This window comes from Rhinopithecus bieti, unplaced genomic scaffold (genome assembly GCF_001698545.2).
Source record: "Rhinopithecus bieti isolate Rb0 unplaced genomic scaffold, ASM169854v2 scaffold_8760, whole genome shotgun sequence".
NCBI classification, from domain to species: Eukaryota; Metazoa; Chordata; class Mammalia; order Primates; family Cercopithecidae; genus Rhinopithecus; species Rhinopithecus bieti.
In genome coordinates this window covers 2392517-2415564 of record NW_016806225.1, presented here as the reverse complement: position 1 = coordinate 2415564, position 23048 = coordinate 2392517, and the positions used below count along the sequence as shown (strand labels likewise).

Here is a 23048-nt window from a genome sequence, read left to right as displayed (position 1 = left end):
TTTTTTGTTTTGTTTTGTTTTTGTTTTTGAGATACAGGCTTGCTCTGTCGCCCAGGCTGGAGTGCAGTGGTGTCACTGCAGTTCACTGCAGCCTTGGCTCTTGGGCTTATGTGACCCTCCCACCTTAGCCTCCTGAGTAGCTGGGACTACAGGTGCATGCCACCATGCTTAGCTAATTTTCATATTTTTTGTAGAGACGGGGTCCCACTATGTTGCCCAGGCTGGTCTTAAGTTTCTGGCCTCAAGTGATCCTCCTGCTTCAGTCTCTCAAAGTGCTGGGATTACAGGCATGAGCCACCACACCTTATCTGCAATGGATATTGTGCACGTAGTTTTATGTACAATGTGAAGGCATACCTGAAAGTTACACATCCAGAAGCAGAATTGCCTAGGTAAAGGGTATGAATATTTAAAGGCAGATAAGTATTTCCAAATCACCCTCCAAAGAGATTATTTCAATCTCTACCCTCACCAACAATGTAAGACCATCTCTGTTTCTGTTTCTGATTCAGCGTTTCTGGGATGCTGCCTGGGTCTTTAGACTTTTTCCAAGCCCCACAGATGATTTCAACGAATCATCAGAGGTGAGATGTTGGCAGTGGCCATAATGCCTGGCACCTAACAGACCCCTAGGAAATCCTGTGGAACAAAAGGAAACGTTTCCTCAGTTTTCTATTCTGAAAATTGAGGGTAATTAGATCCACCTCACAGGGGTTTTGTGCAGATGTTTTAAATGAGAACCCATGGCGTATGTAGATGTTTGCGGCCAGCTAGGCTTCCCACTCTCTCCCACACACCCACCTTGCAAAATGCACCACTCATATTTGTTCAGCAAAATGTCCAGTTTCTGCCCTTCAGGGATGTTCTGGGCCACTTATAAATTCAAAGAACCACGGATGGGAAATTAGAGAATGCCAAAGTTGGACGATAGTTAACCTGCTGACCATAGGCACTAGCTTTCTATCCACCAAGTCTGGAAACCAACTTGGAGTCAGTTTCTCCCCAGGGCAAAGATACTCCCCTATAGGAAAATGCCTCAGTGGTCCCCTAACAGGCAAAGAGAGCCACCACCATGACTCACTACCACCGGGTGTCTTCAGCCTGGGAGACGATGGTGGGCACCACAATAAGTTCATTCATTCGGCAAGTGTTTACAGAACACTTATCTGAGCCAGGCAATATCCTTGTTTGGGGGCTGGAAGTTCAACTTATTGGATATGAACTAGTCCAACCCCTTCATTAGAGATGAGAAAACTGACGGTCAGAGGGGAAGTGACTTTCCCAATGTCCCTGAACCTTCAGAGGTGACTGGTCTTAGCTGTCCTGGGGGCAGAGATGGGACTATATTCAAACCTGTCACCTCCGTGTCCCTGGTCCAGCTGCACATCCACGGATCATCCTAGGTTAAAAGGGTGTGCTGAGGCAGCCTGGCAGATTCTCAGAAGACAAATTAGACAAAAATCATTTTCTCAAGAGATGCCTGCCAGGAAGTCTCCCGTAACTCTGCAGGCTGTAGGTGGGTCATGTGTCCCGCTGGCGTCCCCAGGCTTGTCTCTCACCCGCCTCCCTCTTGCACTCAGTACCGCATACTCAGAGCATGGAACTTCCTGCAGTTCACTCTCTGGCCCCTAGGAAAGCATTTCCCCTCCATCTCTGGCTGGCTCACTGTACTCGCTCTCTGGGTGTCAGATTAAACATCTCTTTCTCTAGACCAGGGGAGGCTGCTGCGGCCCCCTCCTCTGGGTGTCGGATTAAACATCTTTATCTAGACTAGGGGAGGCTCCCGCGGCCCCCTCCTTCCCACATCACCACTCTCACACCACGGAATGGACGCTGTCTCTGCTATCCTTCTTCCCCAAGAAGCTTTAAACGCTGTCAGGGCACAAACTGAATCTGCATCAACCCCAGAGATCCCCAGCACCCCGCACACTGCAGGTACACAGTAAATATTCGTAGAGAACGAGGGTAAAGGAACCAAGCACTTAAGGAAGCACCTAGATTCAAATCCAGAGAGGAGAGTAAAGACAGACTCCATGAGGAGCCATCACTTAAGTGAAATAGGTGGGAGGACGCATGAGAAATCTCAAGAGGGAGGAAGAAAACATTCTTCCTCTCAAAGAAGGATTCTCGGCCGGGCGCGGTGGCTCAAGCCTGTAATCCCAGCACTTTGGGAGGCCGAGACGGGCAAATCACGAGGTCAGGAGATCGAAACCATCCTGGCTAACACGGTGAAACCCCGTCTCTACTAAAATACAAAAAAATTAGCTGGGCGAGGTGGCGGGCGCCTGTAGTCCCAGCTACTCGGGAGGCTGAGGCAGGAGAATGGCGTGAACCCGGGACGCGGAGCTTGCAGTGAGCTGAGATCCGGCCACTGCACTCCAGCCTGGGGCAGAGCGAGACTCTGTCTCAAAAAAAAAAAAATAAAAAACAAAACAAAACAAAAAAAAAACAAAGAAGGATTCTCCTCCTTTTACACATAAGGACCCAGGCCTACGTTTTTAATTAAACCCTCATCGTGAATGGATTCTGCAGTGTGTGCTCAGGATGATGAGAAGTTTTAGGATGTAGCACAGGTCTTTAGGGTCCATGTCTAGCAGCCTGCACGCTGACACAGGTGAGTCACATATGTCTGTGGCGCAGCAACTGCGGGGCAACGTGTTCTGTGGACTTGCACCTCTGCCGTGATGACAGACAGCAATCCTGCATCTGGGGCTCCACGTAAGACGCTGTTAAAACCAACCCCAACCCCAGAAAGGGAAAGCCACAGCGGCCATCTGCCAAGACAGAAACCAGAAGCCGACAGATAGAATTACACTGCTTCCTGGCTTTTCTCGTAATAAAACTAGGAGCAGCCAATCCTTTGCTAACTTAATATAGGCTTTTTCTCAGACAAACCAAGAAGCAGTTGAACTGAGATGTGCTTTTCCAGGGCATCTCACACTGGGCAAAAGATCCTGAAATCAGGGGACTCGGCTCTGGTCCTGGCTCTGCCACTGACTCCCCGACCAGGGCCAGCTTGGAGGCATCGTTTTCCTCCATGTGTCCGTTTCCCACAAAATAAGGGAAAATCTCTACCTTCCTTCTGTTGCATCAAGCCTGTAATGTGAATACCTGAGAGTGAGGGTGGTCCCCTCCCCCTACTCCCTGCTACAGACTGTTTCGCCCAAAATTCACATCTGATATTAGCCCTGATGTGAGGGTATGTGGCGGTGGAGTCTTTGAAAGGTAATTGGGTTTAGATGGGGTTGTGAGGGCGGGATGCTGACCTGATAGGATTAGTGTTCTTATAATAAGACGAGACACCAGAGAACTTGCCTGTACTCTTTTGCTCTCTCCCCCTACAACCCATACAATATGAGGACACAGTGGGGTGCTGGCTGTCCGCAAACTAGGAAGAGGGCCCTCACCAGAACCCAGCCATGCCAGCACCTGGATCCTGGACTTCCAGCCTCCAGAACTGTGAGAAATAAATTCTGTGGTTAAGAAACAATATTCAGTCTATGGTATTTTGTGATGGGAGCCTGAGTAGACTAAGACACTCCCCTAGCCTTGCCTAGGGCTGCCTCAGCCCTGGAAGGCCAAGCTCAGGGCCTCAGGCAGCCTAACAGGCCCTCACAGATCTGCCCGTGGTAGTTGGACTGGGAGTATCACCAGCAGAGATCCCCCAGTGCCCTAGGCTGACGGCTCTGATCCCCGTTGGCATCCTCTGCTTGCAGAAGGGAGGGTTCCTTGTAGGACAGCCCTTGGAAAGAGTCCAGCCCCCTTCCAGAGTTGTGCATCTCCGGGGCCCCTCCAAGGAGAGCAGGCATGGCCCTGGGAGATGTGTCCCCAGGCAGCAATGCCAGGAGCTACCTTCTGAGTCTCCTCAGTGCAGGGGGTTCTGATGCTGAGGAGGGTAGACAAGAAGAGGAATCCCTTAGGGGTCACGGCAGCTCACAAGTTCACATAGCACTGCAACAGCAGTCTCCCTGAACCACACAGTGGCCTTGAAAGGCAGCAACGACCATTCTTAGTTTAGAGATGAGCGCTCAGACCCCGAGAGGGCTAATTCCCTTGCCCAGAGTAGAAGCAACATGATTTAAACCCAGTCTTTGGACTTCCAGTTCAGTACTCTTTTTGCTCTGCCACACTGTTTCTCACACCTGTGCACAGAGAAACCCAGGATGAGGCCAGGCAGGAGAGCTCTGAAAAGAGGCCCCAGCAGAGTCTGGGATGGGAGGAGGAGAGGACAGTCCATCAGGTATGGGAGGAGGTTGCCCATGGGGGTGACATTGGGATGGGCTGGAAGGCACCAGGCCTGTTCAGAGAATAGGGGACTTGCCACTTTGACTGAAGAACAGGAGGAGGCTTCAGGGAGGGCCCGGGGCGAGGCTAAAGAAGTGGAAGAGGGGGTTCTTCACTCTGCCAAATCAAGGAGTGTAATGGAAATTTATTCTAGGAGACAGTGGAAAGCCACTGAGGGTTATCAAGTGGGGAGCAGACCCTGTGCCAGGGGCCGTGGGGCAAAAAGACAGGTGGCCTCTGTCCATTCACACTCCCAGTCATTTCATGTTGGCCTCTGACCTCCAACCTCCAGGAGCTCGCAGGCCAGTGGCCAGTGTGGTCCATGCACATCAGGCCTGTGGAGTCTTTCTTGGTGCTGGGATCCCCTTGCACAAGGTCAATCTCAGGAACCGTCTAGAGAGGGAAGGAGTCCTCTCAGCTGCAGCTGGTAAAAGAGATCGCCCCATCCCCTCCCCCCAACACCCTGAGTCTGTGCATCTAACCGCCTGAGGCAAAAAGGCCTCTGGGAGAATCTGGGAAAGCAGAGCTTGGGGTCAGGGGGCTGGAGGAAGGGAGGGGACATCACTCCAGAGGCCAGAGAACCCAAGGTGCCTGAAGGGGTAAGGGGGACAGCAGTGCCCATTTCATCCCAGGGCCCCTGGAACCCCTCCATGCTTTAGAGAACTTTCCAGAAGATGAGTGACACATTCTTAAGACCACTTGCTATCAAAGCTCTAAGTAGAGGCTGCCTCTATAAAGAGGCAAGAACACTCTTATCTGCTGAGCCAGGCCTGGCTGCCCCCCCCCCGCCCCCGCAGGCTTTACCAAAAAGGTACAATCATGCTGTCTGGCTCTTTGTCATCTAGAGTAGAGCTGGGGAACATACATCACAACCCCCAGTTAGCTGTGGCCACACTGAAAACCTAGCCCATTATTAACAGGACAGGACAGTCAGAATGAATCATTCTGGGGCAGGCAGAAAGTCTTCAATTAGGGGAATAGCTCAACACATATGTATCAGCTGATGGGTTAAATGCATCTCTTATGTACAGTTCCTGAGGACAATTCTAACTTATCTGATTATCTCACAAGTTCTCATCTAGACACAACCATATATAAATAACAAAATTCACTATTCATTGCATTGTTGAACATTACTCATGTAGATGGTTCCTCTGTGCCATTGGTTAGAAACCCACTTTAAATGAGAAGATGGGCAACACTTAAAAGTGGCCAAGTCATAATCCAGATGTGGAACTGGGCAGGGGAGAGGAAGGGCGCATGGCTCAAAGGAGATGGGGCTGCATTTGTTTAGAAGGGCTCACGAGAATTTCTTAGGGTCCTATAATCATCTTATAGCCCATTCTTGATTATTACAGGAACGAGGTAGACAGAAGAAAGACTCCCCTTATTCTCAGAATAATCTAAAATGATGGAGAATTAAACGGACCAACAAACCCCTTACATCTGGCTTTGGCATGCTGTCAATGTCGATGCAATTCAACACACCCACCCTCTTTCTGCATCCCCTATGCCCAGTCCCTCCCTGAGCTGGCTGCAGAAGCAGTCTGGGAGGCAGCTGGGTGGGAAGCCACCGAAAGCTATAACACGGATAACCCATTTGCTGAGATTCAAGGATCTGTCCCAAACTGGAAATATTTTCTCACAGGCAGCATAGAGAGGCACGCCCAGCTGTGCAGCCAGCTCATCTGCCTAGATGAATGGATGATATAAAAAGGTGGATAAATTAGGTTGTGCCTACAATTGTACCAGTGGTCAGGGAACTTGGCCCTATAACCAGAAAGACCAGCAGGCTGGGGAAGATACATTGTGGTCCTTTTCTTCCATTTCTGATCCCTTCTCTCAAAATGACTCTATTTCAATTCTTTATCTTGGTCCACTTAGAAACAGAATTGCAGGGCAACAAACACACCAGCATTCTTCAGTGAAGGCGAGAAGGAGGTCTGGGAGCATTTTTTTTTTTTTTTTTAATTAATGGAGACAGGGGTTGGGACCAGCTGCAAGGAAATGTGTACCCAGGACACATCACTGCCAGCCTTACCATATGCTGTGAGATCACCGGGATCAGAAAGCGGAGCAAAGAGTTTCTCAGGAGCATCCTCTTCTCCCAGGACTGACTTTGGAATCACACCCAGTAGAGTCTGAACCCACCACTTACTAGCTGGTGACCTTAGGCTCTTTACTTAATCCGAGCTACAGTTTTTCCCTCATCTGTCCCCTGAATGCAACAGCATGTGTGCTTAGCCCAGTGCTCAGCACGCAGCCAGCAGTCAGCGAGGGGTCCACATGATGATTATTCATATGCCATACTAGACGACTGGGGGTAGAGCAGAGAGAGCTGAGGACTAGGGCTCTGTCCAGTTTCGGAATGACAGGGAGGTGGGCTATGGAAACAGCAAAAAGCCACTTCAGGGCATGGGGGAAGCAAGCTTGAGGAGAGGGGTGGAGTAGCCACCAAGGCTCAATGGCTAAGAGATGCCGTCACACACTTTCATTCAGGCCCAGCAAAGCCTGGAGACAGGACACACAAGCACATATACACGTCGGTAGTGTACCCACACCTGCACCCACGGAACACCTGTGTAGGTCCCGCTTGTCCTTCAGACACTTACTTGCACACGTCTTCCCATCGCTGCGGAGCACGTGTCCCTCAGGACACTGACAGGCAAAGGATCTGTCCATGTTGACGCAGGAGTATTCACAACCATGGTCACTCAGCAGGCAGTAATCCACCCCTGCAAAACCAAAAGCCAGGCAGCCCTTTATCAGTGAGACCTCTGGGCGACGGTGATGGGATCAAGTGACCGTCATGCCCACCCCACCCTCCCTCGAAGGCATGCAGTCCCAGTGGACATCCCCACTATCTCCCGGAGCAGAGCAAGGGGCAGGGGAAGAGTGCCCAAGCACGACCTGTGCCCTCTGCAATCACATAGGTTTCACTCCTGGTGCAAACCTTCCCCTACGAGAGGAGCGTGCAGGGACTCACGGGAGCAGGTCTTGAGGTCCTCGTTGATGAGGAAGCCTTCTGAGCACTGGCAGACGAAGGACTCCTCCGTGTTCAGACACAGCTGCTCACAGCCATGGTCCTGCTGTGCACAGTGGTCCACTCCTGCATTTCACACATGTGAAAGCATAGAGGAGCTGAGGGGGCAACACCCCAGCAGCAACCAAGATTGAAAAACAAAACCGGAGGCATAATAAGCCACGGGGAAGGCGTCATTCTACCCCACGCCTCTGGCCCCTCTAGAAAATCAGCCTGGCTTGTTGGTTTTCTTTCCCTTTTCACCCAGGCTGGAGTGCAGTGGCGAGATCTCAGCTCACTGCAACCTCCGCCTCCTGGGTTCAAGCAATTCTCCTGCCCCAGCCTCCAGAGTCACTAGCTGGGGTTACAGGTGCCTGGCACCATGCCCAGCCTTCTTTCCCATTTCTTTGTTTAAAGAGTAAAGCATACAACCCTAACAGCTGGGAAATGCTGTCCCTGGTATTGATAACAGCAGCACTCTGCCAGGGCCATGGCGCACAGAATCCACCGTCTCAGGGCACCTCTGAGAGCAGGTGCAATTCCCATTTCACAGAGAGGAAAGTGAGGCTCAGAAGGGTCAAGGTCAAAGCCACACAGCTGATAGAGTAGTGCTTAGAATGCGGGTTCTGGCATCAAACCACCTGGATTCAAATCACACCTCTACCACTTGCTAGCTACGGATGCTGGGCAGTCCCATGGCCTCTTTGCCATCGTTTCCTGATTTGTGAATGTGGATGTTGATGGTTGCTTTCTTTTTTTTTTCTTTTTTTTTNTTTGTTTAAAGAGTAAAGCATACAACCCTAACAGCTGGGAAATGCTGTCCCTGGTATTGATAACAGCAGCACTCTGCCAGGGCCATGGCGCACAGAATCCACCGTCTCAGGGCACCTCTGAGAGCAGGTGCAATTCCCATTTCACAGAGAGGAAAGTGAGGCTCAGAAGGGTCAAGGTCAAAGCCACACAGCTGATAGAGTAGTGCTTAGAATGCGGGTTCTGGCATCAAACCACCTGGATTCAAATCACACCTCTACCACTTGCTAGCTACGGATGCTGGGCAGTCCCATGGCCTCTTTGCCATCGTTTCCTGATTTGTGAATGTGGATGTTGATGGTTGCTTTCTTTTTTTTTTCTTTTGAGGCGGAGTTTCACTCTTGTTGCCCAGGCTGGAGTGCAATGGCTCGATCTCGGCTCACCGCAACCTCTGCCTCCCAGGTTCAAGCAATTCTGCCTCAGCCTCCCTAGTACCTGGGATTACAGGCATGTGCCACCAGGCCCAGCTAATTTTGTATTTTTAGTAGAGACGGGGTTTCTCCATGTTGGTCAGGCTGGTCTGGAACTCCCGACCTCAGGTGATCCACCCGCCTTGGCCTCCCAAAGTGCTGGGATTACAGGCGCGAGCCACTGCGCCCGGCGGATGGTTGCTTTCTTATAGGAACAGGGTGAGAATAAGAGGAGTTGATTCACGTAAAGCGCTTAGAACAGTAGCTGGCATACAGCAACCACTTAATGAACACATTATTATTATCAAGTAGTGCTAAGAATTAGTTGTACCGTTTCGTTTCTAATTGAAAATGAAAAAGAATTGTCATTCTCAATGAAATCAATTTCTTTTTTTTACCCCCATCATCAGGACATCCGGATTAAAAAAACAAACCAAAGCCTGGGCCTGCATGTGTGGCCCATCCTGGCAGCCGAATGCTGCACAGCTGATCCCCTGGGCAGCAAGCGCCGAGGGCTAATGAACACACAGCTGTGGTGGACGGCTCCCACTAACAGCCCTGCAGGCTGCTTCCCCAGTTTCCCCGATGGAGAAAATGCACCTCCAGAGACTGGACAGATACTGGTGGCCTTGTGCAGGACTGCCAAGTGGGCCTCTTGACTCCCACAGAGCCTGGGACCAGTGCCTTCTGGAACATTCCACTGGTGGATGTACCTCCTGCGAACACTTGCTGGATCTTGGGAGATACATGCCTGTGTTCACATCCCGATGTTGCCATTTGCTAGTCACAGGACCCTAGGACAGTGACTTAATCTCTTTGTGTCATAGTTTCCCCTTGTGGTTTAAATGGGGACAAGAATGTGGGTGCCTAGTAGGGCGGCTGTGAGGATGCAGGGAGTTTATGCATGGAGGGTGCTCAGGGCATTGCCTGCAGAGTGAGTGCCTCAGAAGCGCTTGCTGTCTTTATGGCCTGGGCTCCCTGATCCCTCAGGGAAAGCAGAAGCCCATGGCTTTCTCTAAGAACTGCAAGACAGAAATGGCTTGGTTTGTACTTTGAGTTGACTAGATCCCAGAGAGACGGGAGGGTCCGGATCTCTTGTGGTCTGTCCTTAGAACTCTTCTGGCCCCCGGAAGCATGCTGGGAGGGGCAGTCAGGCCATGTCCCTGGTGATCTGTGTGGGCTCAGTTAGGTCAAGACCACCTGCCCTGGGAAAACTGCCAGGGCCATCAGCAGGCAGACCTAACACTCCAGGAAACAGGACACACACAGATCCATGGTCACCAGGGCATCTCCCGTCGAATGGGAGACCCGCTCCCTGCTGGTCTCTCATGAGGACTCACAGACATGCAGAGGCAACACACAGCAGGCACTGACTTTGGCACCAACTTTCCAGTTCAAAAGCCCTTTGGCCTCCGAGATCAGTCCTTAGAAAGCCTTTACCGAGGCACTTTGTTCTCTCTGGACACTGGAGGGGCCCGCTTTCCTGAGGACTGCCCTGGACCTCTTATTTCATCTGGGAAACTTCCCTGCCGGCCGTGTGGAGCCCAGGGCTCAACAGCTGCATTGTCCTTACTCACAATCTATCTCTGTCTCCAAAGGGGAGCAGATGTGGAGCTTGCTGAGGGGAAAGGCACACAAAGGGCCCCTTCTGCATAGGCCATGTCATGGAGGTGGGGCCCTCTCCTGCATGCCAAGGGCATAGGGTCCATCGCCACACTCAGGCGCTCCCACCCTGCTGGCCAGGACTCGTGGAGACGGTACCTCATAAAAAACCACGGAGCTGCCCAGCTGGCAGAGTCTGCAAGTTCCCATACATTTACATCATCCAGTGGAGCTTTGTTGTGGCTCTGACACAAGAAAATTAAGACAAGCCTTCTCAGAAAATCCCATGTTTCTTGATTCTGCCCTCAGGTCAGCCTCTGTAGCCCACTGCTTTCCAAGGTCTGTCCCCTCCAGCCTCTTGTCCCAGTGTGGCGCCAGGCACTGGCACTCTCACAGTCTCCACAACTGTTCCCCTTGATTGGAAGTTTACCCTGTGTCAGGCACCAGGCTAACGTATCGAAATGGCCCCAATTTCTCCCTATAAAAACCCTGCAGGAACAATATGACTATGTTTTGCTTTTTGTCATAGATGGGAAATCAAAGCATGGAGAAGTTAAATAAATTGCCCAAGGTCACACACATCTAGTAGGTGGTAGAGGTTGGATTTGAAATTAGGCCTGTCTGACCTAGTAAATGCGCTCAACAGAAAACACTAATATTAGTTAACATTTAATGAGTGCTTATGCCTAGCAGCACTGTTCTAAGTATTTTACGCCTTTTTTTTTTTTTTTTTTTGAGATAAAGTTTTGCTCTTGTTGCCTAGGCTGGAGTGCAATGGTGCAATCTCAGCTGACTGCAACCTCCGCCTCCTAGGTTCAAGCAATTCTCCTGCCTCAGCCTCCCGAGTAGCTGGGATTATAGGTGCCCGCCACCACACCCAGGTAATTTTTTGTATTTTTAGTAGATATGGGTTTTCACCATGTTGGCCAGGCTGGTCTTGAATTCCTGACCTCAGGTGATCCGCCCACCTTGGCCTCCCAAAGTGCTGGGATTACAGCGTGAGCCACAATGCCCAGACTATTCCTATTAATTCTTTTAATCCTTGAAACCCAAGTTGGGTAGGCCAATAGTATTAATAGTCATATTCTATGGGTGATGAACCTGATGGACCATCAGGAAACCCCAGGGGCTCCAGAAATGACTGGTTGCTAGTGAGCCCACCAGCGCCTGTGAGTGGACCCCACCCTCCATCAGCAGCCCACCCCTAGGGTACACTCACGGCTGCAGGTTTTGCCGTTGGGGTCCAGAGTGTAGCCACGGCGGCAGCGGCAGTAGTAGCTCTCCTCCGTGTTGACGCACTCGTGCTCACAGCCTGGTTTGTTCAGTGCGCAGTAGTTGATCCCTGAGGGGAAGAAGGACAGACCCTCCTTCAGACTCTGGGCTTCTCCCAGGGCTGACAGCAGCCGCTCGGGGCTTCCACGAACCCCCATAGAGAGGGCTGGTGGGTGCCACCTGCTGAGGTGAGCTGGGACAGATCATTCATTCGTCTGCCAACCAAGTGCCAGGCCTTGAGCTAGATGCAGGGATTTAATGACGACTAAGATGGAGGCCTTGCCTCAAGGGATTCAGGCTCTAGTGAGGAGTCAGGCAAGGACAGCAACTGTAAGACAATGCAGAGCACAGAGCAGGGGCCTCACTGAGTCCTGGGGTGAGAGGGTCTTCCAAGAAGAGATGAGGCCAACTGGAGGCCCCAGGGAGGAGGAGGAGTTCCATAAGTAAGGGAGCTCCACAGGAAGGAGAATGTGAGGACTTGAGGATAGCAAACACAAACGCCTGAGGGTGAAGGGACAAAAAACACAAGTGCTTGGGGACGAGAGGACAGTGAACACAAACGCCTGGGGACGAGGGGACAGTGGACGCGAATGCTTGGGGACGAGGGGACCGTGAACGTGAACGCCCAGGGACGGGGGGGACAGTGAACGCGAACGCCCAGGGACGGGGGGACCGTGAATGTGAATACCCCAGGATGAGGGGACAGTGAACACAAATGCCCGGGGATGAAGGCGAGAGGCATGCCTGGGGAGTTGTGAGGAGCTGAGTATGGCTGGAGCATGGGAGAGAGATGAGGCTGGGAGGCAGAGGGAGCTGGCCCACCTGAGCATGGCTGGTCGTGTGGGCTTTGCAAGCCCCAGGATGGATCGGCGAAGGCTCTAAACGGGTGATTGGAGGTGAGAATTTTGGTGGAGGTGACAAGGCCAGGGTTATGTCTTAAAGAAGACTTTGCAGTAGAGGTAGAAAGGTAGGCAAACTTCACTAAATCTTCAGGAAACCAGGTGAGCTATAGGACGCAGAGAAAACAGCTCCTGCTCTCCCGGAGCTTGCTTAAAAGAGAGCCTGGCACCTGAAATATACCTGTGGATTCTCTAGCATTTTCCCTCTTTGATGGCCAAAGAGCAAGCCAAGGCTCAGTTGAGCTGAGCTGAACTGAGTCAATGGCCAAAGAGCTGAGAGCTGGGGTGAGGGCCACACTCCCCAGCCTACCTCCTTGCAAGAAAAATGGAAAAGCTAAGAAAATCCAGTCTCTCTCTTAAATTAACCTGATCACTAGGGCTCAAAGCATGTAGAGAGTTCTGTCTACAGTGACATCTGACAGTGACATTGGATGGCACGAGGCAGAATAAACAAAAGGTGATCTTGCAAAATATCCAGTTATTTAGGGAGGCAGGAGTTGGCAGTTCCATGAAGAAGGGTCCAAACGCTTCACCTTGCTCTGTTGAGATCACGCTGGCATCCTATCATGGGACTGGAGGAGGCGCATCTCTGATGCTGCCCCAGACTATTGTAATTCTGTCCTATGATAAGGTCACTCTATCCATGCTGTGTTTCTGCCAGCAGATGGAAACTGTGTCATAACCAGCAAATAAGCAATTCCTTTCCTGGTAGAAAATGCTAAAGCCGTAAGACCCCACACATAGCAGGCTCCAGGGGAGACGGAGAACTGGAAAAGGACACAAAATGAGCTTGTGGAGAGCCTTTATAAGACTGGCGTTGCAGGAAAAGGTCACCACCAACCTCACTGGATGGGCTGGATCAGTTTAACTGCGCAGCATTGTTCTTTCTCTGGGGATGTGGCAGACACTGTTGGTTGTCTTGCCAATAACCATTACCCCATGACCCCCAAGCATGAGTCATGGCTGGTCTGAGCCAGCGTGGCAACCATGTTCTTCTTTGTCAGTTATTGGTCAAGGGGTGAGAATATGCCCTAGTTCTGACCAATGAAACAAAAGAAGTCTACTGGGGACCCTCAAGAAAAATTTTTCTTCCTGAAAAGACAAAGGTGGCCAGGAGCAGTGGCTCATGCCTGTAATCCCAGCACATTGGAAGGCCAAAGTGGGCAGATCACTTGAGGTCAGGAGTTCAAGACCAGCCTGGCTAACATGGTGAAACCCCACCTCTACTAAAACAAACAAACAAAAACAAAATTAGCTGGGCATGGGGGCACGTGCCTGCAATCTCGCTACTTGGGAGGCTGAGGCACAAGAATCGCTTGATCCCAGGAGGCAGAGGTTGCTGTGAGCTGAGATTGTGCCACTGCACTCCAGCCTGAGACTCTGTCTCAAAAACAAAAAACAAAAAACAAAAAACAAAAAAACAAAGGTGTATGAAGAGAAACGTTTTTCTCTGTCCTCTGTCCTTTCTGCCTTTGAGTCTAGTAGTGTGAGGATATGATGCTGGGAGCTGCAGCAACCATCTTGTAACCAAGAGGTGACAAGGATGAAGATGAAAATGCAACATGCTTTGCCAGAATAGAAAGAAAGAGTCTGGATTCTTGATAACATCACTGAGTCACTGAGCCATCCATAGGACCAACCACCTTTGGACTTGTTAGGTACAAAATAAATGTCCTTAAGACACCATTAATTGGATTTCCTGTTCTGTGTGAACAAAAAACACTATAATTGATACAGGGAAAATGATCTGAAATCACAAAGTAATGAATACATTTTATTCTTACCATGTATCTGCCCAAAAGTTATTTGACGAAGTTCACATCCACAAATCACTTGAAGATATGACACGTTACCCTCTTGCCTCAGTGGCTCCTCGCTGCACTGGCTAACCTCTGTCTTCCTTCACAGTCAGCTCAACGTCATTTTGTCATCCTTTGTGACCTCCCAAATGAAGTCAGTTCTTGCTGCAGGATCTCTCTTTCATTGCATTCATCACAACGGTTATGTAGTATATTTTGTATCTGTGATGGTTCAAAGTCTGTTTCTTTCACTAGATTGAGTTTCACAAGCAGGGACCATGCCATCTTTATTTTTCTCACTATTAGTGGCAATCTGATAGTAACTTTAGAAATGATAATCACAGCTGCTGCCATTTGTTAAACACCTGCTAAATGCCAGATGCTGTGCCAGCCACTTTACAAACATAACTTCATTTGACCCTGCAAGATATGTGTGATTGTTATCCATATTTCAAAGCTGAGAAATTGAGGTATAGTGAGGTTAATAACTTGATCAAGACCTACTGCTAGTAAAAATGGAGATGTGAGTGGGACCCAGACCTGAGGGACCTCTCAAAGGGTCTGTTAAAGGATCCGGCTGGGCACGGTGGCTCATGCCTGTAATCCCAGCACTTTGGGAGGCCAAGGTGTGTGGATCACTTGAGGTCAGGAGTTCCAGACCTGCCTGGCCAACATGGTGAAATCCCGCCTCTATTAACAATACAAAAATCAGCCAGGTATGGTGGTACACATCTGTAGTCCCAGCTACTCGGGAAGCAGAGGTGAGAGGATCACTTGAACCCAGGAGATGGAGGTTGCAGTGAGCCAAGATCATGCCATTGTACTCCAGCCTGGGTGACAGAGCGAGATTCCACCTTAAAAAAATATATAAAAAAAAAAGAATCTGTGAGGTGCCCTTCCAGGTGACTGGTGGCTGGAGCTTGCTTCATGCCCAGAGTATGAGCAGAATGGCTGCAGACAGAGTGCATGGGGAGAAGGCCACAACACGCATGGATGGCCTAGAAGAAGAGACATCACCTTGCTGTATCACTGACCCTTGGCGCTCTCTCTCTAGAACCCGCTCCCATGTGAGAAGAGGGAGGATATTGTTAGCTGTGTGCAGTTTCCATTCACCTACCTGACTCAGCAGCAGCCTCACCTGTGCAGGCCATAACTGAGTGCCAGGAAACAAGCCAAGAGCTTCGATGGAGAAAAATGAGATAAAACACCAGCCACAGACAGACAGACAAACACAGAATATGAAGGGCCCGCAGTCTGGGGCCTGTAGGAATCACTCCATTACACCATCAGGGAAAGGGGAAATAATCTTTAGTCAACTCTCTCTTTAAAACCCAGCATTCAGCCACTGTGGAAAACAGCATAGCGGTTCCTCAAAAAATTAAATATAGAATTAACCATATGATCTAGCAATTCCACTTCTGGGTATACGCACCCAAGTTCAGAGCTGTATTAATAAACAAAAGCCAAAAGGTGGAAGCAACCCAGGGGTCTATCACAGGATGAACAAAGGACGATGTCTAGATACAATGGAACCTTATTCAGCCTTAAAAAGGAAGGAAATTCTGACACGTCCTACAGCTGAATGAACCTTGAAGACATTATGTCAAGCTACATAAGCTGGTTACAAAAGGACAAACATTCTATGATTCCACTTATATGAGGCACCTAGAATAGTCAAATTCATAGACAAAAAGTAGATTGGTGGCTGCCAGGAGATGGAGGAGGGGGAGCTGGGGAATTATCGTTTAATGGGTATAGAGTTTTAGTTTGGGATGATGAAGAAGTTCTGAAGATTGAAGGTGGTGATGGTTACACAGTAATGTGCATGTGCTTAATACCACTGGACTATGTACTTAAAAATGGTTAAAATGGTACATTTTATGTTATATATATTTTGCCACAATAAAAAAGCCAATGTTGTCTTTAAGAAAAATTTGTATTTCCATATTTCAAAACAACATATTGTACACAATAAAAGTATACAGTTTTATTTGTCAATTTAAAAAAAAATGCCAAAAGATGTACAACTATGTTATATCAATTTTAAAATATAAAAGGAGTGCTCACTTCGGCAGCACATATAATAAAATATAAAAGAAAACATTTTAAAAAATTAAAATAAATTAGTAAACAATGTTTCAAGCAAGATTTTTTTTTTTTTTAAAGAATGATTTACACATAAGGTAATTCAACTGAAAAACATTTAGATTCTTAAAGAGGTTATCACCCAGCAATCTGGCCCACAACAATTCAGATACCACCCTTTTCGGCTGGGTGTGGTGGCTCAGGCCTGTAATCCCAGCACTTTGGGAGACTGAGGCGGGTGGATCACTTGAGTCCAGGAGTTTGAGACCAGCCTGAACAACATGGTGAAAGCCCATCTCTACTAAAAATACAAAAACTAGTCAGGCATGATGGTGCACCCCTGTAGTCCCAGCTACTCGGGAGGCCAAAGTGACACAATCACCCGAGCCTGGGAGACAGAAGTTGTAGTGAGCCAAGACTGCTCCACTGCACTCCAGCCTGGGCAACAGAAGGAGATTCTGTCTGAAAAAACAAAAAACAAACAAAAAAAACCTTCTCCAAATGGTTCTTTTTAGCAGAGTTTTAACAGTGGCTCTTCGCCTTCTCACCACCCTTTTGTCATATTTCCTCACGTGTGTGCTTCTTAGATATTCACTCACTCACTTATTCATTCACTAAGTATTTATTGAGGACCTACTGTGCATCCTGTATCTGGTACCATGATAGGTGCTCTAACGTGGCACCCACAGGTCAGGAGGGACACAACTTAATCTGGTAAGGCCCGAAGTGTCCACTAAAGCTCTGTGAGGTCAGATGACAGGACTGTCAGCAAACAAATCAAACGATCTTTCTGAGTGCTAACTTGTGAAAGAGTTGGAGCCCTGAGGATGTAAGACTGAAACCATGAAAGATCAGTGACCCCAGGCAGTACATTTTGATACCAACAGAGTGCAGGAAGTCCTGTTCCTACAGTTTAGGAAATCCAGGTCCTGAGAAGTAGAAAGTAGCTGCTCAGAGACACATAACCAATATGAGTGACATTGCCAAGCCTGGACATCACGTCTCTTGGCTCAGTCAAACCTGTGGGCTTCACACCGATTCTTGAGAGTGCTTATCATGGTACCAGAATCAGGGATCCTGGAGTCCAGCAAAGGGGATAAACCACATCTGATTTGGCCCTAGGGCTCTACCTGGGCAGGAAGGGCAGTCACAGTTTCTGTGCTTTGCACTGCTGCCTTAATAATTCATGCCGTAAACTGATGACAGCACTCTCCAGGAGGAGAAATTGTGCCCAGATGAGGAGCAAGAACAAATCCTGGCCAAGAGTCTTTTCTCCAGTAGGATTCTGCCTTGATCTTTTTCCCCCCAGTTTAATTTGGATGACATCAAATTCCTTTAAAAACAGATTTCATATTAGATTTGAAAATTGCCCACATCCATCAACCTACTATTCAATGTAAATGGCTGTACCCTGGGCTGCAGATTTGTAATGCTCAGATCACTCAAGAGACCTCAGGCTTCTAATAACGGACTCCAGATTTTTAAGCCCAATTTCTTGGCTTCCCTCATCCACATAATGCTCCAGAGAGACTAGTGAGCACTCGCTTCCGTTTATAGCTGTCTTGCCCTAATGGACTGAATGCAAGCATGAAGTCAGGGGCCGCTCCTGCAGGCTGACCTCAGGAGTCAGGGTTGGGTTCACAGCAAAGACAATGGAAAATGTAACGATGAGGCAGGACGCTGGGTGAGGGCTGATGAGGACACAAGCCTTTAGGAACAAATTTCATTTTTCTTGGATGAAAAAGTAGGGTGCCTGGCTAAAGAGGTGCTATACCCACTGAATATACATGGATGAGCATTAGGGACTCTGGTCTGGGCCACAGCTAGCTTGCAAACAGGCCTACCCGGGGACCAATCTGTAGCGCTCAGACCACTCCCAAATGGTCACTCCCTCTCTACTCGCCCTTCCATTCTCAATCTTCTTCTTTCCATGCATGCCTGCATTGCACTGGACCTCCTCTTATACCAAGTGCCTCTCCAGGAAGGGTGTGGAGGGAGTAGCAGAAGTCGAGGGACTCAGACAATTGGTAAGAGATGCAGAAAATGTCTTCTGCCCATAGCCCCAGGCCTGACTTGTTTCCTTTTCCCCCCTGCATCAGTAACACATGAGGAAGCTTGCAATGAGCATCTGAGCTGAACCAGATCTAATCACCACCCACAGAAGAGCTTTGGGTCTGCAAATATGAGTCCACCTGGGAGTGATTTCCCCTGGGTGCAGTCAGTCCCTCACACACCCACTCCTAGCAAAAGGTGTAAATAGCACAGAGGAGTGGCCAGACCAGAAGAGTTGGCCCTCTGACCTATTGCAGGCATGCGTGGTCTCATGGAAAATAGCTTATCTAATTGTTTTCACATTCTGAATGCGCTCCATTAAAATTTTCATTTAATGCTTGAATGTGTCCAGGGTTTGTACCCTCACAAGGCAGTGGGAATAGTTTTATAAAAGAGGCTCCATTTCAAAATTCGGGATTTGCAACCATCTGCCACTATACACAGTTTAACACTTGCTAGAATGACTAGGAAAGTTAATCTGTGCTATGAGCAGAATGTGACTCATCTGGATTCAGTTAAACAGCTCATGGTGCTTTTCAAAAAAGATATATGTGAAACCTTTGAAAACACAGTCTTACCATGCAGAACACTGCTGTACACACCATCAGGAAGAAATAGGTGAAGAAGCATACAGAAAATTACATCCCTCAATGGAAGCTCCAGAGAGTTCTATGAATGACATTGTCAGCAGACCCCAAACAATTCAGTGTGCCTAAGTGTGGACTGACTAGGGAAAGACTTCCTGAAAAAAAAAAATCCACAACTTGCACGCCTAAAAAAGGCTATCTTTCTAACAAGATTGAAGGATTAAAAAAAAAAAAATACCCACAATTTCTCTAGGATGATACATCATAGAAAGATTCACTTACACATTCCCATTCAGCAAACATTGTGCACTTCTGTGAATGCCAAGTACTCTTTGAGCTTTTGAGAATTCAGCAGTGAGAAAAAGACAATCGCCTCTGTCCTTGTGGGCTGTCCATTCTAGCAGTCTCTCGGGAATGGTTTGTCTTAAACAGGTGCCCTCTGGGGCCTGTGCTCAGACCCCCAATCATGCCCCTTGATGTGCCAGATGACAGGCATTTGAGGCACTCAGCACATCCTCAATATCATCCCGCTGACACCCTGTACCCCTTGAATCCTGCTGGGATGTCCTAGAGTCTCATTTTTCTTCTTCTTTCCTATCAAAGGGAATACAGCTGCAATGTCCTCCCTCTTAGCATCCATCAAGTGTCTTATCTTGTAGGACTAGAAGAAACCAGCTCCTTCTACCTCTCATCTCTGGGCCCATTCTTTTCTTTTTCCAAGATCCCAGTGCTATGGGAGTAAGGGGAGGGAGAGTGCACCTGCATTTCACATAGGTGGGAGCTTCAGCTTGGGTCCCCACTTGGCTAATTGAATCTAATGACCAGATCTATTCAATATCTAAAAATCATCCACATAATAGGATCTAGTGAAAAAGTAAAGGGCAGAATAATGTTAATAGAAACAATGCTGAATACAAGTACATCTTTCTTAAGATTTGCACGGAAAGGAAAACTAACTAGAGGAGCATTTAGCAGAACAAGCCCTTCTCCAACTCCCACTGTAACTTACTTCTGCAGGTTTTCTTATCTGGATTCAGGGTAAAGCCTTTCAGGCAGCGGCAGGAATAGGAATCATCTGTGTTAACACACTCATGCTGACATCCGTGATTAGATGAGGCACAGTAGTCTATCTCTGGCAAGAAGGGAAAATCACAAGAATGGCAAACCAATCAATACAACTAGCATATGAAAACCAGGGATTTCCAGTCTTCATTTTCCTAAACAGGTAAAATCCCACACCTCACAGAGTCACACCATGAAGGGGTCTCCCAATAAAGCTACTTCCATGTTTAGAGATATGGCCTCTCCTAAGAGAAATTTCTTCTCCTTCTTTCCTTCTCCTTCTTCTTCTCTCCTCCCTCTTCTTCCTCCTTCCTTTTCCTTCCTTCCTTCCTTCCTTCCTTCCTTCTTCTTCCTTACTTCCTTCCTTCCTTCCTTCCTTCCTTCCTTTCCTCCTCCTCCTCCTCCTCCTCTCTCCTCTCCTCCCTCCTCCTCCTTCTTCTATTATTATTATTGTTATTATACCTGGACTCTTCTGCTAGGCAAAGACAAACTTCCTGACATATTAAAAAACGTTTTTGCAACCAACAAATTTGTGAACATGCTGTCCTTGTCTTGATTCATGTAAGAGCCACTAAAATGAAAATGGGGTATTTGCCAGACTGTGGGCTGAGAATGGTTTAGCTGAGTGTTTTAGCAAATTTAAGCAATTAAAACAATTAAACATTCCCAAAGCCAAACTCCAAACCACTTATACCCATCAAACAGTAAGCCAAACAATAAGACACAAACTCATCTCCTGGGAAAAATAAGGCCTAGGAGTGAAAAGCATAAATACTCTGAGTTCAAAACACCTCCTGGTTACTTTACTGGGCTCGACTGCACATAAACAGGATCTTTACCTCAAGATTCACAGAGAATGTGACCTCTAGGGATACACTAATTTAAACCAAAATATATATTTTTAAAGTATTTCATGAAATTTGTCATAAAGAAATTTTACTTGTGTATTTTTTTGTTTTTGTTCTTTATTTTTTATTTCTTCTTTTTTCGTATTTTTTGTATAAGTATTTTTAAATATGGAAATAAACTTTTATTGCAGAATCTGAGCAAAGTATTTTCCCAGAGTGGAACTTGAAAACATTGTTCAAAATTGCTTGAAATAAATGACCACTGATGGAATCTTAAAAGGAGTCTTTGTTTTGATGAGGGTTTTTATTATTTTAAGGAACATTTGAACTGCATAAATAATCTTCCTAATAAATAATTTGGTATAAATGAGAGTTCCCAATCCATACCAGAGGAAACAAACTGAGTAAGGGAAAGATATACAATATTCTTGAAAGGAAAAAATGTTGAGTAAGATGCCAATTTTTCCCAATTTAAACTTATGGAAGCGTTAAGCAAAATATACAATCATGTCCAATTTCAAAAATGGACTGAGTAGTATAATAAATCCATGTACATATCACCTAGCTTCAGGAGAATCAATCTATGGCTGCTCTGCTTTCAACCATGTTCCAACTCTCTGTAGTAAGATCCCACATTACTTTGAAGCAAACTCCAGACATTGTATTGTTATTATTACTATTATTATTATTATTATTATGTGTTTTGAGACAGAGTCTCGCTCTGTTGCCCAGGCTGACGTGCAATGGTGCAATCCAGGCTCACTGCAACCTCCGCCTCCCAGGTTCAAGCAATTCTCCTGCTTCAGCTTCCCGAGTAGCTGGAATTACTGGTGCGTGCCATCATGCCTGACTAATTTTTTTTTTTTTTTTTTTGAGATGGAGTCTCACCCTAACACCCAGGCTGCAGTGCAGTGGTGCAATCTTGGCTCATTGCAACCTCTGCCACCTGGGTTCAGGCAATCCTACTGCCTCAGCCTCCCAAGTAGCTGGGATTACAGGCGCCTGCCACCACACCCAGCTAATTTTTGTATTTTTAGTGGAGATGAGGTTTCACCATCTTGGCCAGGCTAGTCTAGAACTCCTGACCTCGTGATCCACCTGTGTCAGCCTTCCAAAGTGCTGGGATTACAGGAGTGAGCCACCACACCTGGCCCAGACATTGTATTCTTTTGTCCATAAATGCTTCATAATGTAGCTTTAAAACACTGGGAGTCTTTATAAACAATATAATTGCAATACCATAGTCATATATAAAGGCATTTTAAAAATCTTTCTCTTTTAAAACAATTTCAAGCTTACAAAAAGTTACAAACATAAAAATAGCACAAGAAACACTTACATACTCTTTACCCAGATTCACCTTTGTTAACATTTTACCCCATTCTTGTGATTACTTGGTCATCTCTCTGACCTAGGTGAGGGTACATTATATACATTCTGGTCCTTTCCCTTAAAAACAGTCTGTGTTTCCTAAGAGGAGGGATATTCTCTTATATAACTGCAGTATGGTTATAAATTTCATAAGTTTACATTGATACAATACTTACATTTAATCTACCATCCATATTCTAATCTTGTCAGTTGACTTAATTATGTTCATCATAGCATTTTTCACCTTCCAGTACAGGATCTAGTCTAGAGTCAGAGACTGTATTTTGTTTTCGTATCTGCTTACTCTCCCTTAATCTAGAACCATGCTGCCTAATATGTCTATTTAAATTAAAATTGATTAAAATGAAATAACAATAAAAATTCAGCCAGGGGTGGTGGCTCATGCTTGTAATCCCAGTGCTTTGTGAAGCTGAGGCTGGAGGATTGCTTGAACCCAGAAATTTGAGACCAGCCTGAGCAACACAGCAAGACCCCATTTCTAAAAAAAGAATTTTTTTTTTTTTTGAGATGGAGTCTCGCTCTGTTGCCCAGGATGGAGTGCAGTGCCACAATCTCAGCTCACTGCAACCTCCGCCTCCCGGGTTCAAGCAATTCTCCTGCCTCAGCCTCCTGAGTAGCTGGGACTACAGGTGCACGCCACCACGCCCAGCTAATTTTTTGTAATTTAGTAGAGACAGGGTTTCACTATGTTGTCCAGGCTGTTCTCGAACTCCTGAACTCAGGCAATCCACCCGCCTCAGCCTCCCAAAGTGCTAGGATTACAGGCATGAGCCACTGCGTCCGGCAAAAGAATAATTTTTTTAAGCTAGCTGAGCATGGTGGCACCTGCCTATAGTCCCAGTTACAAGGGAGGCTGAGGCCAGAGGATCTTATGAGCCCAGGAGTTGGTGATTGCAGTGAGCTATGAGCTATGACTGTACCACT

General features: G+C 47.4%; 1 protein-coding gene across 2 annotated transcripts in view; it reads right to left on the bottom strand.

Annotated features, from left to right (window-relative positions):
- Positions 1-23048, bottom strand: part of MATN2 (matrilin 2) — a 182242-nt gene that overhangs the window by 22408 nt on the left and 136786 nt on the right. For both annotated transcript variants that reach the window (XM_017875294.1, XM_017875293.1), the window contains exons 7-10: positions 19832-19954; positions 11348-11470; positions 7271-7393; positions 6897-7019 (exon numbers count right to left, since the gene is read on the bottom strand). In XM_017875294.1, the coding sequence (XP_017730783.1) occupies positions 6897-7019; positions 7271-7393; positions 11348-11470; positions 19832-19954 (492 nt within the window). The remainder of the gene's footprint in view (positions 1-6896; positions 7020-7270; positions 7394-11347; positions 11471-19831; positions 19955-23048) is intronic.